The sequence below is a fragment of the Hydra vulgaris genome, chromosome 12, assembly GCF_038396675.1.
Source record: "Hydra vulgaris chromosome 12, alternate assembly HydraT2T_AEP".
In the NCBI taxonomy this organism is placed as follows: domain Eukaryota; kingdom Metazoa; phylum Cnidaria; class Hydrozoa; order Anthoathecata; family Hydridae; genus Hydra; species Hydra vulgaris.
In genome coordinates, this window is record NC_088931.1 from 63,715,001 (window position 1) to 63,730,626 (window position 15,626).

At 26.0% G+C, this 15,626-nt stretch overlaps 1 protein-coding gene across 1 annotated transcript in view; it reads left to right on the forward strand.

Annotated features, from left to right (window-relative positions):
• LOC101236578 (probable myosin light chain kinase DDB_G0279831) overlaps positions 1-15,626 on the forward strand; it is a 26,602-nt gene that overhangs the window by 3,249 nt on the left and 7,727 nt on the right. The window contains exon 2 of the mRNA XM_065814075.1: positions 11,541-11,592. Within this exon, the coding sequence (XP_065670147.1) occupies positions 11,541-11,592 (52 nt within the window). The remainder of the gene's footprint in view (positions 1-11,540; positions 11,593-15,626) is intronic.

The following is a 15,626-nucleotide window of genomic DNA, read 5'->3' on the forward strand; positions in this document are numbered from 1 at the left end:
ATCTGATAATCTTGATTCATCTTCTAATGAAAAATCCTACATTGGGATAAGTGAGACTCCTTTTAAATTAAGATACACTAGTCACGTTAAATCATTTAAAATCTCTAAACACAAAAATGATACTGAGCTCTCAAAACATGTATGGAAGTTAAAAGAAGCTAATTTAGTTCCTATAGTTAAGTGGAAAATTCTCAGGTGATGTAAAACATATAATCCAACATCCAATCTTGCAAATTATGTCTCACCGAAAAATATGAAATTCTATATTATAAAAATACTAATTTATTAAATAAAAGGAGTGAAGTTGTTTCTAAGTGTAGACATAGAAACAGATGCCTTCTGTCCCAAAATGACACTGGAGATTAAAAAAGGTGTTTTTCCATATTATTACTATTATTATTATTTTTATTATTATTATTATGTCAGAACTCATACCATTGTTTTTTTTGAATTTTGTAACGGTTTTTAAATTGTATTTTTGAACAGATTTTTTTTGATTTAAATATATAGCTGATGAGTGCTGCAAACGGTATGAAACTTTAAGTACCGTAAAAAAGTTGTTTTTTTTTCATCTTAATTTTATATTTATATATATATATATATATATATATATATATATATATATATATATATATAGATCTATAGTTTGTTGGCTTTGGGAAGAGCGGAAGGAAAAAAGTGATTCTTACGCCAACACATACGTCACTTTTAATTACTTTTGACTTTCGTCCAACATTTTCGTGTTGGACGAAAGTCAAAACCATTAATTTAATTACAAATTAACTGTTATATAAAAAAACCACAAAAACGCTAATTTAATTGACCAGAATGTTTTTAAAAACATTCTGAATGTTTTTAACAATATAAACAATGTTTTTATTTTTATTTTTTTTAATAAAACGTTTTTATTTTTATTTTTTTTAATAAAATGTTTTTATATTTTAATTTTTTTTACTGTAAATCATGCGCGGAGTGTTGCTACATCGACTATCTTATAGCCTGACTCGCAAGGGAGTGCTGCTACATCGACTGACAAATAGCCTGACTCGCAAGGGAGTGCTGCTACATCGACTGACAAATAGCCTGACTTGCAAGGGAGTGCTGCTACATCGACTGACAAATAGCCTGACCCGCAAGGGAGTGCTGCTACATCGACTGAGGGTTTGGTTGGGGCAGGCAGTCTATCATTATTAAAAAAAAAAAATTCCGGTCTTGCTTTTTAATTTTTACTTTTTGTCAACAAAATATGGAAAAAACTTTCGGACAAAATCTAAGGCTTCTATATATATATATATATATATATATATATATATATATATATATACATATGTATATATATATATATATACATATATATATGTGTATATATATATGTATCTCTCTCTCTCGCTCTATCTCTCTCTCTCTCTCTCTCTCTCTCTCTCTCTCTCTCTATATATATATATTTATTTATATATATATATATATATATATATATATATATATATATATATATATATATATATATATATCAGGCCTTGTTAAGAGGCGTTATGCAGCTTGCATTTTGCCTGCGAAAAGGGGATTTGCCTATGCGTTCAGCACTTTTCCGCTACGCAAAAACTTTTATCTTTAGAATATTTAAATTATCTTTTAATGTCGTTAACGTGATGTTTATTTAGAAGAAATAAAGTCGTAAGTAAAAGCATTTAACCGCTATTGTAACTAATAGATTTTTTGTCAAAGAAACAGTTTGTTTAATAGTTTTTTTTGTTGTTGTTAAAAATTAGTTAAAAAAACTAAAGTGTTTTAAGTTTATCTTAAGGAATTAAATATATAAATTCCTTTTTAAATATAAAAATTATTTTTGTAATAATAGTTTTAAAAATGCACGATTTATTTTGATGTAAATATTTTATTAATAAGATATTTTGTTTATTGTTAATTCAATAACATAAAGTTTTAATGACGTTCGTTTAATTTATGAAAATAAATTATGATCACGAATACGTTATTGGTAACTGGTAAATAATTAAAAAAAACTCTTTATTGTTTAAAAACATTATTAATAAGAGTTCACAAAATAAATAAGAAGAAATTTATTAATAGTTAATAAAATAACCAAAAACCAACTGTAAAAGTTATAAGAATATAAACAAATATTATTTTCGTTTTATGAAACAAATATTTTTTTCAAAATAAAATTTAGTTCATATTTTAAAAAAATGATAAAAATATTTTTTTAAATAGGAACTTAGATTTTAATTGTAACTTTTGTTATAGTGAGAAAAAAAAAACTGTATGATTTTTAATGCGTTAATAAAATAACTTTAATTACAATGCGGTACTTGAAAAGATGCAAGTGACACAATATAACTTCTAATAATACAAAATATATTTGCTGAGTTGAGTTTCTTAAAAATGCGTTACGCGTTTTCGTTACGCAGCGAAATTTCGTAACAAGGCCTGATATATATAGGCTTTGGCAGGAATGGCGGGTTATAGCCCGCAATTCCTCTGCGATTCTGCAAATCAGTTTACATGGGCAAAATAAAGCCTGTGTAAAGTATTTTGGTAAATTTTTGGTAAAAGTAAAGTTAGATATTTTTATGTTTTTATTTAGTTATTCTTTTAAAAACTTCTCTAATGATGTAATTTTGTTATACTGTTTGTTTTACTAGTTAAAAAACGAAACTATTTCATTCAGGATATGCTAAAAAAATTATAAAAAAAATAATTTTTGAATATTCTGATGTAAAAATAAAAAATAAAAGTTGAACAAGTTTCAAACAGCTATAACTGTTCCATTTTATTCTGTGTTATGTTAAAAGATAAATAAATAGTATGTTAAAAAACCAATAAACTTTTAAAATCACACACACATAATAGTCCGGGTTTTCAGTATTCTTTGGAAATTTGTAAACTTATAAAATAAGAACTGTTAGATAATAAAGACAATTTCTTTTTTATATAATCACATATTTCGCTTGCTTAATAAAATAGTTTGTCATACTTTAAAGTTGTTTAAAGTAGTGCATATTTCCCTGTATACTTCCGCGTTAACTTTGTGGGTTTTTTTGAAAAAGGCGGCATTTTATTTAATATGATAATATTTAACTCGTTATTAAAAATCAAATATCTCATTTATAATCAACAGACTGCTAATCGATTTTTATAGTATAAATTGAGTGTCTGATATAAAGTTATTCAGGTTATTAGGTTAGGTTATTCAGGTATTTTTATAAAAACGGCGAACAACTATTTTGGATCCAATAATTCAACCTATTACAATAGTAAATGATGAAAAAGACGACATTTTCGATATTACGATATTACGATAGTTTAAGCAGTGAAATTGAATGGGAAACACCTAAATCGAGTGAATGTGAAGAAACTGCGTTTGATTTTGAAATTGAAGATATTTTGGACTAATTTATTTAAAATGAATATTTATAAAGAATTTATAACTATATATATTCCTTTTGTATGATAAAAATAATACTATATGATTTCTTCATATTTTATTTTCATTTTCATACTTGCGCTATATTTAATACATTTAAGTATATTTTACAGCAATAAACCTGATATATAGAATAATACTGCATTTAATACCCTTCTATTGGTTCTATTTATAAAATGTAAAAAAGATTTTTTTTTTTAAATTCATGTAACACTTTTATTTATACACCCCTATATTAGATAAAAAGAATATTTTTAAGAAGTATATATACTGGAATCTTAAAAATCTATTTGTACTAAGTCTCTTACATATTAAAAATTAGATTACCTCAAATTTTAACTTACATATCACATCAACACAACATATATTTTCTCTTAATTTCCAAAAAGAATATAAAATCAATTACGAGTTTGTAAAAGAGTATGATAGTAAATCGAATGGAAGCGATTATAATAGTTAAAGTTTTAGTCTAAATATTTGAAAAATAATTGTAAAAGAATAGAACTCTTTGGTTCAAGTTTTATTTAAAAAAAGATTTCAATATAATTGTCACTATATCTTTATAGCTTATCACAGTTAAATTTTTAAAATTTAATTTAATTTACAAAGCACAAAAAAAATGAATCAACTAAAGAAGCGCAATAAAAAATGTCATATGTTATTCCATTATTTTAATAAGACAATATATTAATGCTCAAATAGATCTTGCAAAATTGCTATGTTCATTGCGAAATTTTTTAAACAAACGCCAAGATGCTTGAATAAAGCTGATGGTTCCAAAGGTTGTTTTTCTGCCATTTTTTGTGTTGCTTGCAAGTTATTAGTTTGACTATATCTGGAATAAACTCAACAAAAATCCAATTATACAACTAATAAAACTGGAGAATAAAGTCTGAATAAAAATCAAGAAACAAAACCAAAACAAAAACATAATAACAAAATCTAATTTAGTAGAGCGCACACTAATAACTCTGAGCAAAAGATAAAAACTACCGTGTAACTTCAAAAAACTATTATCTCAACATTACAAGTATCCAACTATTTGAAGTTTATTTACCAAAGTCTTTTTAAATGATTTGTCACTCACCTACTTGTTAATAAAGTGATTGTAGAAATTTTAATATACGATGACATTTTCATTCACAAAGAAGGAGAGAAATTAATGAACTTTTATAATAATATAATTAAGATCATTCGTTTTTATAAGACAATTATATGATGTACAACAGTTTTTTATATATTGTTGTTTTACTAGAACGATTAATTATATTTTAACATTTGAATATTGCTTTTATTTATTATTTAATTAATTACTAAATTATTAAATAAAAATTAAATATTTATAAAAAATTATTTTAAAAAAATATTAGGTTTTTTTTTTTTTGCAAGTTGTTTTTCTGTCTTTTTATCGCTAAAAAAACATTTATTATTAAATTAAAATTTTTACTATATCTGGCATGAAGAATCAACAAAATAAATTTAAGAATAAAAAAAATTTACATCAAAACATAATAATTTTAATTTTTCAAAAAAGCCCGTGCAAGACTATCTAGGCAGGTGGCCCGTGTAGCCCACAAAGACTGGTTTAGATATATGTATGTATGTATGTATGTATGTATGTATGTATGTATGTATGTATGTATGTATGTATATGTATGTATATATGTATGTATCTATAAATATGTATATATATATTTATATGTATGTATATATATATACATATATATATATATATATATATATATATATATATATATATATATATATGCATACATATATCAGTGTTCTCCATTTAAAATTTAGTACCAGCATACAAAAAAGCGCTGGCCTGATGGTCATTTTTAGGCTGGTGTGTGTGATTTTAAAAGTTTGTCTTTTTTCGCTATTCAAATTAAAATAAAAGCAGCAAAAGGACTGCTTTGAATAAATTCTAAATTAAATAACTGAAAAAATGTCAGAAAATGAAAGTTGTATTTAAATTCTAGATAAAATAATAAAATAAAAGCATCAAAAATAAAAAATGTTTTATAGAAAAATTAAACAAAATGGTTCAGATTAAAATGGAAAGACAAGTATTTTGTTTAAATTCTAAATAAAACAATTCAAATAACAAAATCAGAATGATCTTTAATATTTTAATTTAAAATATTTAAGCTCTAAATTAAAATAACTTTAACATGGCAAAAAAAGCAAAACAAAACAAAAAAAACGTAATTCTAAATAAATAAATTATATTAAAAATGGCAAAATGAATGTATTATTTAAATTCCAAATAAGTTAATTAAAATAAAAAAAGCAAAATTAACATTTTATTTTAATTAACTGTAAATGTATTTGATGAACAAAAAACAATTTGTTGCATTTTAAAAAGATGCTTCTATTTTTTAGCAAGCACTTTTTTATGCACTTGCCAAACTTTTTTTTGACAAATCTTAGCTTTTTTCAGCTTTCTTCAGCTTTCATTCAGCTATTTAAAGAAGGCCTCAGGCCTTCTTTATTATTGTTTTATATATTGACTTAATAGGCCACTATTAAGTCAATATATAAAAGTTACTAGAAAAGAAAAAGAGTTATAGAACAAGAAAACAGAAGTTGACAGAAGACTTGAAAAGTTGTAGGTTGTATGAATCAGGAAAACACAAAGATGAGAGAGAGTTGCAAAGGGTTGAAGTGCAGGGAAAAAAACAAAGTAAATAAAAGTTTTTAGAGCAAGCAGGGACAGATACAGTAAAAGAATGAGGTTTTTGCCAAGATCAATATTAAAAATATTAGCTATAATGTTAATTCCTCAGATACATGCTTGGTTTCCAATGCATAAAGATGCAAATGCATCTTTATGCATGATTCCCCATGCCATAAAGCTATGTCTGTGATAAAATATTTAAAAGCAAAAAATAATACTGTTTTACTGTGGCAAGAAAATTTTTCGTCCTTAAATCCAATAGAGAACACCTTTTAAGACAGGAAATTAGACAGGAAATCAAAAAAAAAGACTTATTAAGCCACTGTCATTATGATCAGGAATTAAAATTAAAAATTTTCAAACAACAGGAAGGTTCCCACAGTGAGCAAAAGGATCAATGTTTGCTCTATTTTTAGGAAAACTTAATCATGTTTGTGGGACCCTTTAATATCAACCAATAAACTTTCCAACAAAATGGCAGTTCAAACCCTTATGAATACAGTGCAATATGTATATATGCAAAAATATTGAAAATTTTCATAATTTAAATATTTCTATAGTATAATATATATTTTACTATTAGCTATGTAATTAATAATTCAACAAAAACAAATTTTTATATATATGTATATATATATATATATATATATATATATATATATATATATATATATATATATATATATATATATATATATATATATATATATATATATATATATATATATATATAACAGGTGATGCGGAAGTTATTGGATAAATCTCAATTTAATTATTTGAGCATAATAATTTGTTTTTGTGGTTTTATGGGTAGGCATAAATGTTTTATAAAGTATAAACTTTATTATTTGAAACACAATTATTTGTAATGAGGTTAAATGCAGCTCAATGAAAATCTTTTCGAAAAGTGACTCAATGTTTTTGTAAATAAACTTAATATAAAAAAAAAGAAAATCAAATTAACAAGACTTGCCAACAATTGAAAAGGCATCAGTCAGAGAAAAATAGGTTTTAAATTTGATGTAAATCAATAGACAGTTGGCTATAAGTTAAAAAAATGAATATTAAATAAAAACCATGGAAAGACTCCATAATACACTATAGAACAAAAATTAAAGGGAAAGAAAAGAAGCAGGAAACTAGTTAACTTACTCTATAACACAAAATCGGTTCTGACAAAAAATACTTTCTGACAAAAAAATTATTATGTTGATAAAGAATCCAATCCCCAAATGTGCCTCAAGCATGACCAATTGAAAACTTTTGGGGACATTTGCCACAAGGTTTATGAGGGAGGTTGGCAAGCTTCAACAGAGCAAGTTTTGATTGATCGAATTAAATTAAAACTGCAAGAAATCGATTTAAATTTTTTACAGTCACTTATGAAAGGCGTCAGAGCAAAATTGAGATCAATTGCAGATGGTAGTGTTTTTTCATTTAAAAAATAACTTATTTTTAATAAAAGATAAATTTGATAAAAATAAGTTATTTTTTAAATGATAAAGATAAAACTTTATTTATAAAAAATCTAATAATAGTTTTATTTTCATTTATAAAAAATTTATTGATGTTTTTATTTTGTCCGTTATATATATATATATATATATATATATATATATATATATATATATATATATATATATATATATATCAGAGATGTAGTTCTCAAGACCAAAATCTTGGTCTCAAGACGCTTCAAGACTCATTTTTAACTGTCTTGATCTTGGTCTTGGTATTGGTCTTGAAGCCTAAATTCTTGGACTTAGTCTTGGTTTTGAAAGCCTAGAGTATTGGTCTTGGTCTCGGACCTCTACTGTCTTTTACTTTCTTGATTCTTACAAAAAATATCAACTTAATAAATGGATTAGTTATTAATAACAAACCGTAGATCGTTGCAACTTCCTGTTCTTAATGAGAGTTCATTGCGTTGGTTTGACAAGGTTCTAACTGAAATATTTTTTATGTTAGGAAAATGTTAAAAAAATCTTATAATTTTTTTTTTAATGTTTAATTAAAATTATTTATATTATTTTATATTTTTATTTGTTTATGTATTCTTTTTTTGATTGATGTATAAACATGCATAAAAAATAAAGAATAAGTATATAAATATTTTTATTTACTAAAAAAAAGAAAAACCTTGATTATGATAGGAAGAAGAATAATGGGATAGTAGTCAGACGAGTCAGATTGCTCTGCAGAAAACTTTTTTACAGTTGTTTCTAACACTAGTAAACAGTTGTCTGTTTTCTGGAGAATTGTTTTGACAATAGATATGGAAGTAATGGTTACGATTGAAAATTGAAGCAGCATAATGAGAGGAAAACCATGGAGTAGAGTGAGGCTTGACTTGGAACTGTCAAGAGGAATCAAAACTTTCCATGCCAGCCTGAATCCAAGAAGTTACATAAGTAGCATATTTGTCAGCAGGAAGACGAAAGATTTCTATCCAAAGGTCATCACAAAAAAAGTTGTGGACTTAAACACCTGCAGAGTCACTGACACTAGAACCAAGCCATTTAGTGTGATGATCAATAAATTTGCCAACAACAACCGTATTGCCTGAAGGATAAAGAGGGCTCGGTTAATTTGATCAGAAATAACATCAAAAAGAGTGCAGTCTTGAGATAAAGGAGAGTGATATAGAACATAGTGAAAGGTGATAGAGTGAAGTGGAGTTAATCGAAAGCACATAAAAGAATAGTCTGTTGATTCAAACCTAGTTTCGCAACAAATGGGTGAATTCTTACAAATGTAAATGCCAAGCATAGGACTATTAGAGTCTTTACAAATTAAAGGAAGATAGCCATCAACATTAAGGAAGATAACTATCTAATTCGAGTTCAGCTGTCTCATCACAAGATGAGACAGCTGAACTAAAATTTGTCTCACAAAGAGCATGTAGGTCTGATGAACTTTGCAAAAGATAAAACTCAATAGAAGAAAATTTACTTCAAAGACCACAAATATTAGTGATTGATAGAGTTAGAGAACTTGTTTATGACAATGGTTTTTGTGTTTTATAGTTTTTGATACTTTAGTCATTTTTTAAATTGACTAAAGAACTTGGCTCAAAGCTCAGATAGCACTCAGTATACTATCTAATAGTCCAAGCAATTGCCTCATTTCTAATAATAAACCCTAAGCCGTAACAAAAGCTCCAAATGTAGCCTCAACAATACAGACCAAAAGTACAAATAGGGACACCATCCATGCGCAACATGGCACTGTTAGTGCTGTAATATTTTACAGCTGTTGATAAAATTGGTCTCTCTGAGAGCTACGACAGAGTTAAGGATGCCTGACTACCAGCCGGCCTTAGCACCATAAAACTGGGTTTTAGAGATTTATCCTCATTAAGAGATAATAGAATGAGTTATCTAGTCATAAAAACAGCTGTTGATAGAATCAGTCTCTCTGAGAATTATGACAGAGTTCGGAAAACCTGACTACCAGTTGGGCTCAGAACCATAAAACTGAGTTTTAGAGCTGTACCCTCATTAAGAGATAATAGAATGAGTTGCCTAGTCATAAAAACAGACACCTGCAAAATCCATGTAATGACTTAAGAAGATCCAGCATTCAACATTCTAAACTGAAAACATGTATTATAAATATATTTACGTCAGCCTAATAAATAAAGAAGAGGTGCGAAGCTGGTCAACAGATAGAACCTGCTTATCCCTTACATGTGTGAGTATTAGTTTTATTGTATTAAACTTCTTAGAACCTAAGTCTTGATTTTTTGGTGTCTTGGTCTTGAAGCATTCAGTCTTGGTCTTGGTCATGAGCCCAAATGTCTTGGTCTTAGTCTTGGTCTTGGCCTTTACTATATATAAATATATATATATATATATTTATATATATATATATATATATATATATATATATATATATATATATATATATATATATATATATATATATATGTATATATTATATATAGTTTGACTTTTAAATTTACTGTTTGTTAAAAAAAATAGCTCTTAACAACTATGCCTTTAAAATTGACAAAATCAAGTGTACTTTATGTAAAAACCATTAAATTTAAACAACTAATTGAATTTTATCTTTTTTAAAAAACCACAAAAACGCAACTTAATAGAATGGAATGTTTTTTTATAAAAAATAAAATCATGAATGTTTTATTTTTAAATGTTTACATACATTGACTGAAAAATAGGTAGAACATACGAGAAGTGCTGCTACATTGACTGGCAATGCTGTAGTGGTGTAGTTGTAGAGCGCTTGCTTCATAAGTGAGAAGTTCCAAGTTTGATCTCCACCGTGTCCCTGGTAGTACTGTGCTCAACTTCTTTCTTTATGCAGCAGCCTTGTTTGCAAGGTTTGTGTTTTGGAGTTATATAGTTGAGAGAGGTTTTTAACCATATTTAAAGTAGCCTCATCAAGGCTCACTGTAGTGGTTATCTCAGCCTTAAGGAGGTTAATAAGCTTTACAAAAAAAAAATAGAGGTAGAACATGCGAGGAGTGTTGCAACATCAACTGAAGAATAGGTAGAACATTCGACTAAATTTTAAAAAATACCAAATTTGTTATTTTTTTCATGTATTATATCAATCTCTCACTTTCATAAAAAAGTTACACTCCCTTACATTTTCAGTATAATAAAGTTCATAATTAAGTTCTTTTGAATCATGAGATAAATTTGGTATAAGTTTTAAGTACATTTTTTGTAATTTTAATCTTTTAATTCTAAGTAATTTTTTTTTTTTTAATATTATTGTAGTTTATTTATAGAAATGTTTATTTTATTTTTTTTTAAAGTTTCATAGAATAACTTCATCAACTCATACATAAATTGACTGATTTAGCTGTAGTCACTGGAGAATTCATACACCCACTGACTTAAATCAGAGTAGGCACAGTGGAGTGTACATACATCAGCTGACTTAAATAGGGATAGGTGCAGTGAAGTATTTAGAGAGAGTACATACATCAACTTCATACATGGAGTATGCAGAGAGTATGCATGGAGTATGCAGACATACATGGAGTATGCAGAGAGTATGCATGGAGTATAGAGAGAGTACATACATCAACTTCATACAGTGGAGTATGCAGATAGAGTACATACATCAAGTGACTTAAATAGGAGTACAGTGAAGTGTACATAAATTAGGCAGGCATTCTTTAAAATAAAAAAATAAAAGTGTTTTAATATTTATTTAAATAGAGTTTATAAATTAATTTACTTTATATAAAAAAATTATTCGGTTAAATTACACAAGATTTTTAGGTAAAAATGTCACCATAATTAATAATAACTTATGTTTAAATACTCAAAATTAGTTGTACAAATAATGTCCACTTTTATTCATAAGAAGTAATTAATATGTTTTAGTTTAGTGTTTTGTTTAAATATAGTTTTAATATTTAATGTTTTTTATTTATAGTGGAAGCAACGATGGGCTGTGTTAAAAAAAGTTTCTCCAAAAGTTGGTCATGGTAACCATTTTTTAGTATTGAATATTAAATAAAAAAGGTCGGATTATATTAAATTATAATCAGTGCTAAAATCTCAGGAGTATTGCAATTTATGCATTTTTATTCAATATGTTTAAAATTTTGCAACATACAAAAGTAGGGCTTACGAAAGTCGCACTTGCGAAACAAGCTCTTTCGATAAACAACGTTTTGGAGTCTATAAAGAAAGTTTGCTGGCCAAACAGATATAATTGTAAAAAATATATATATGCCAAAATGTTTATAATAAAATTTTATATCAGTATTTCAACATACTAACATTTTAAGGTTTTATATTTTGAAATAATGATAAAAAAGAAAATTTCTTTTGAAATGAAACTATTTTGCACCGCACTTGCGAAACAGTTCTGAACAGAAAAAAAATTACAAAATGCGGCATAATAAATATATTTAATTATGTTCTATGAATCAAATACGTATAAGTAACTAAGTAATTAAAATACTAATTATTATATGATATTAATAAGTTTCAGTTGTAAACTTTTATAAATAAACCAAGACTTTCATAAAATATACTCTTTAATGAATAAGAATTAAATAATGAAGATAACTTGAATAATGTTAACATACGAATGCTATTGCATATTTGGGGAACAATGCCTTTGTTGGAATCAAAAAAAGCCCTAATTTAAGTTATAAATGCTAAAACTTAATTATATATTAAAATTCTTAAAAATAACTCACTTGTTTTCAAATAGAATGACTTTATGTTTAGTCAGTTTCACATTTTTTTATTTTTGAGATGCTCTGCTATAAGAGTTTTCGCTTTTATTACCTTAATAACAACAAATAAATTTTTAAAAATTTCAAAGTCATTCTTTTCAAAGATTTTTTCTTAGGGTAAGAAGGTAGGAAGGGGATTTGTTCCCCTTTGTATCGTTGGCCCTAGAAAATGTTTTAATATGCAACATCCCAACGTTATTGGGGCTATGCATCTGCTGAAAGTTTTAAAGTTCTAGCTATTTTGGAGGGTAGTGAAAAATTAATAGCAAAATTTCGTAGCAAAAAAGCAGGTACATGCAATACGAACCTTCCCCGGGTCTTCACCCCTGGAAACAATTTTAACATAGAAGCTCACAAGAATTATACAAAACACTGAAAGTTTTAGAGCTGTAGCTAGTCTAAAAGATAATAAAATAGTTGCTATGTTCAATAAGAACTGACAATGGCCAATCAACAAGTGAAGTTAAATTAAACTTAGTAATGGAACCAAATATTTTTCTTGGTATAAATAGTAAATCTCCATTTTTGCAATGCCATAGGCAACAAGCAACCAAAAGTCGATACTTGAAATATATGAATATATATAAACACTGGCGTAACGACAGGGGCAGAAAGAGCAAAATTTAACTCAAAATTTTAATGTGTATATATATATATATATATTTATTTTTAGTAATTCACCTCCCCAAAGCCGATAAGGCCAATACAGATGAGGAGGCTACTTGTGGTTATCACCTTCTCTCAACTCCATAACTCCGAAACACAAACCTTGACAAACGCGCGGAGAAACAAGTTGAGCGCGGTACTACCAGGGACGTGGTGGGAATCGAACTCGGAACCTCTCGCTTATGAAGCGAGCGCTCTACCACTACACCACTATCGCATATCTATATATATATATATATATATATATATATATATATATATATATATATATATCTATATATATATATATATATATATATATATATATATATATATATATATATATATATATATATATATATATATATATATATATATATATATATATATATATATATATATATACACACATATATATATATATGTATATATATATATATATGTATGTATACTAGATATATATGTATACTAGATATATAAGTATAAGTTATTGAAGAATCATTTAACAACATTCTTATTTAAATAATAAATAATAACATTTGTTTTTATAACAGTTTAATAAATGCTTTTGAGTCACATTCCGAAATGCTTATGCCGTAAGGAACTGTTTTGCAAGTATTCTTTTGAAATGATTTTTTTTGCAAGTTTTTATTCGTAAAGCGCTTTTGCAGAATTGTTATTTATTTTTTTGGTATAATGCGTTGATTGGTGAATTTGTGCATGAACAACTTCCTCAATTGCAATTTGAATTAAATGGAAGATAAAAATGCAAAATATTTGTAAGTTTTTTTTTTTGGCAAACAACCCTAATTATTACCAAATTATTACCTAATTATTACCAAGTATAATCAGCTCTAAAGTCCTACATATTTTTGACAAATTTAGTTTTACTTATTCAACTTATGTAATAATAACTGGTTATTTAAAAAAATGTTAAACTAATATTAAAAACACAGGTTAAATCCTAATTTTTATTTGTAAACATTTCTTATTTTATAATTGTTTATGATCTGTTTTGTAAACAATGTTTTGGAATCTACAAACCTGTATACTTGGTAGCACAGAATATGGTAATCCATACATTGCAGAACATTCACCATGTATGTTGTATTAAGCATGCAGTATTTACATAGCACATCATCATTCTGTTTAATTGCAAACTGGTGTAGAACATTTTAAAAATGTTTTAGTATTATAATTATAATTCAAATAAGTTCAAAATTTGATTATTTGAAAGGGATGATAATCAAAATCTAGAATCTGTAATGAGTATTAGATTTTTTTTTTAATTTTTTTAAACTATTGTAAGTATTTTAATAGTCATTAAATTGACAGTTTTAGTTTCTAATAAGTCTTGCATCTTTGAACAGATGATTTGAACAACTTTTAAATATAAAATAACATGTTAAACCGTAAGGTATTGAGAGTAATCATCTAATTGCAAAAAAAATATTTAAATTTTACAAATCATTATTCTTATTGTCAAAGGTTTTGCTGAGTTGACAAATCTAAAACATTTTTTGTTTACTATAATGTGCTTTGATAACAAATTTTTTTTTCCCTCCAAATCTATGGTAATGCTGTGATTTTGTTTTACCTAATGCACTGTATTGAGATAAAGGAAGTACTAATTTTAAAATTTTTCAAAAATAAAAGTTAAAATAATTTTTCCTTGATTTTCAAGTGTTTGTTAATCATAGTATTAAATTTTTCTGACCTTGGAGTAAACCTTCTGATGCTCCATAGTTTACATTTATCTTATCTATCATGATTTATCAATTTTTTCTAATTTAATAATGCAAAATGATTTCAATCACTTATAAGCCATCACAACTATAAATTTAAATGCTATTTAAAGCTATAAACTAGTATAAACACTTAAGGCTAAGAGTGAAACTTGTTTTTAGCTTTTTTAGTCTTGTAAATAGTTTTTGTTGATCAATATTATTTAATACAACACTTAAATCCAGTAATACTAACAGTAAGTTTAGCGGTAGTAGTGTAGTGGTAGAGCATAAGCGAGAGTTCAAGTTTAATCCTTACCACACCCCTAGTAGTATTTTAATGGGATTGTTTTCACTTAATTTTAATTTCATAATTTTTTGTAAATAAATAATTTTGTTTTATTTATTATTAATTAAAATGAAACTAATTGGTTATATTCCGATTTCATGTCTTTACAATTACATTTTACCTTTCTTAATTTCAATTTTTATGTTCTCAATTACATATTAGTTATGCATGCATAAATACATTTTATGTTTTTTATTTGCAATTTATGTATTTTTAATTACATTGTATGTTTCTTAATTAAAACTTTTATGTTCTTACTTACATCTTGAGGTGACTGTTAATAGATAGGAAGGAGGGGGGGGGGGGAGGATTTTTGCTTTGTTATTTGTATTTAAGACATTATCTTTTTTTAAAAAGTAAGAATTAAATAAAAGTTAAATTAAAAAGTAAGAAATAAATTAAAGTTAACTAATAAGTTAAAATGTATTTACAGGATTTTATTTTACATTTTCAAACTAAAGTTTAAATTCATTATCTTTTACTAAAATTCTTAGCTTAGATATTTCAGGCAATGCTTTTCGTTTTCTTTATTGCTATTTGATGTAAAAACTTTT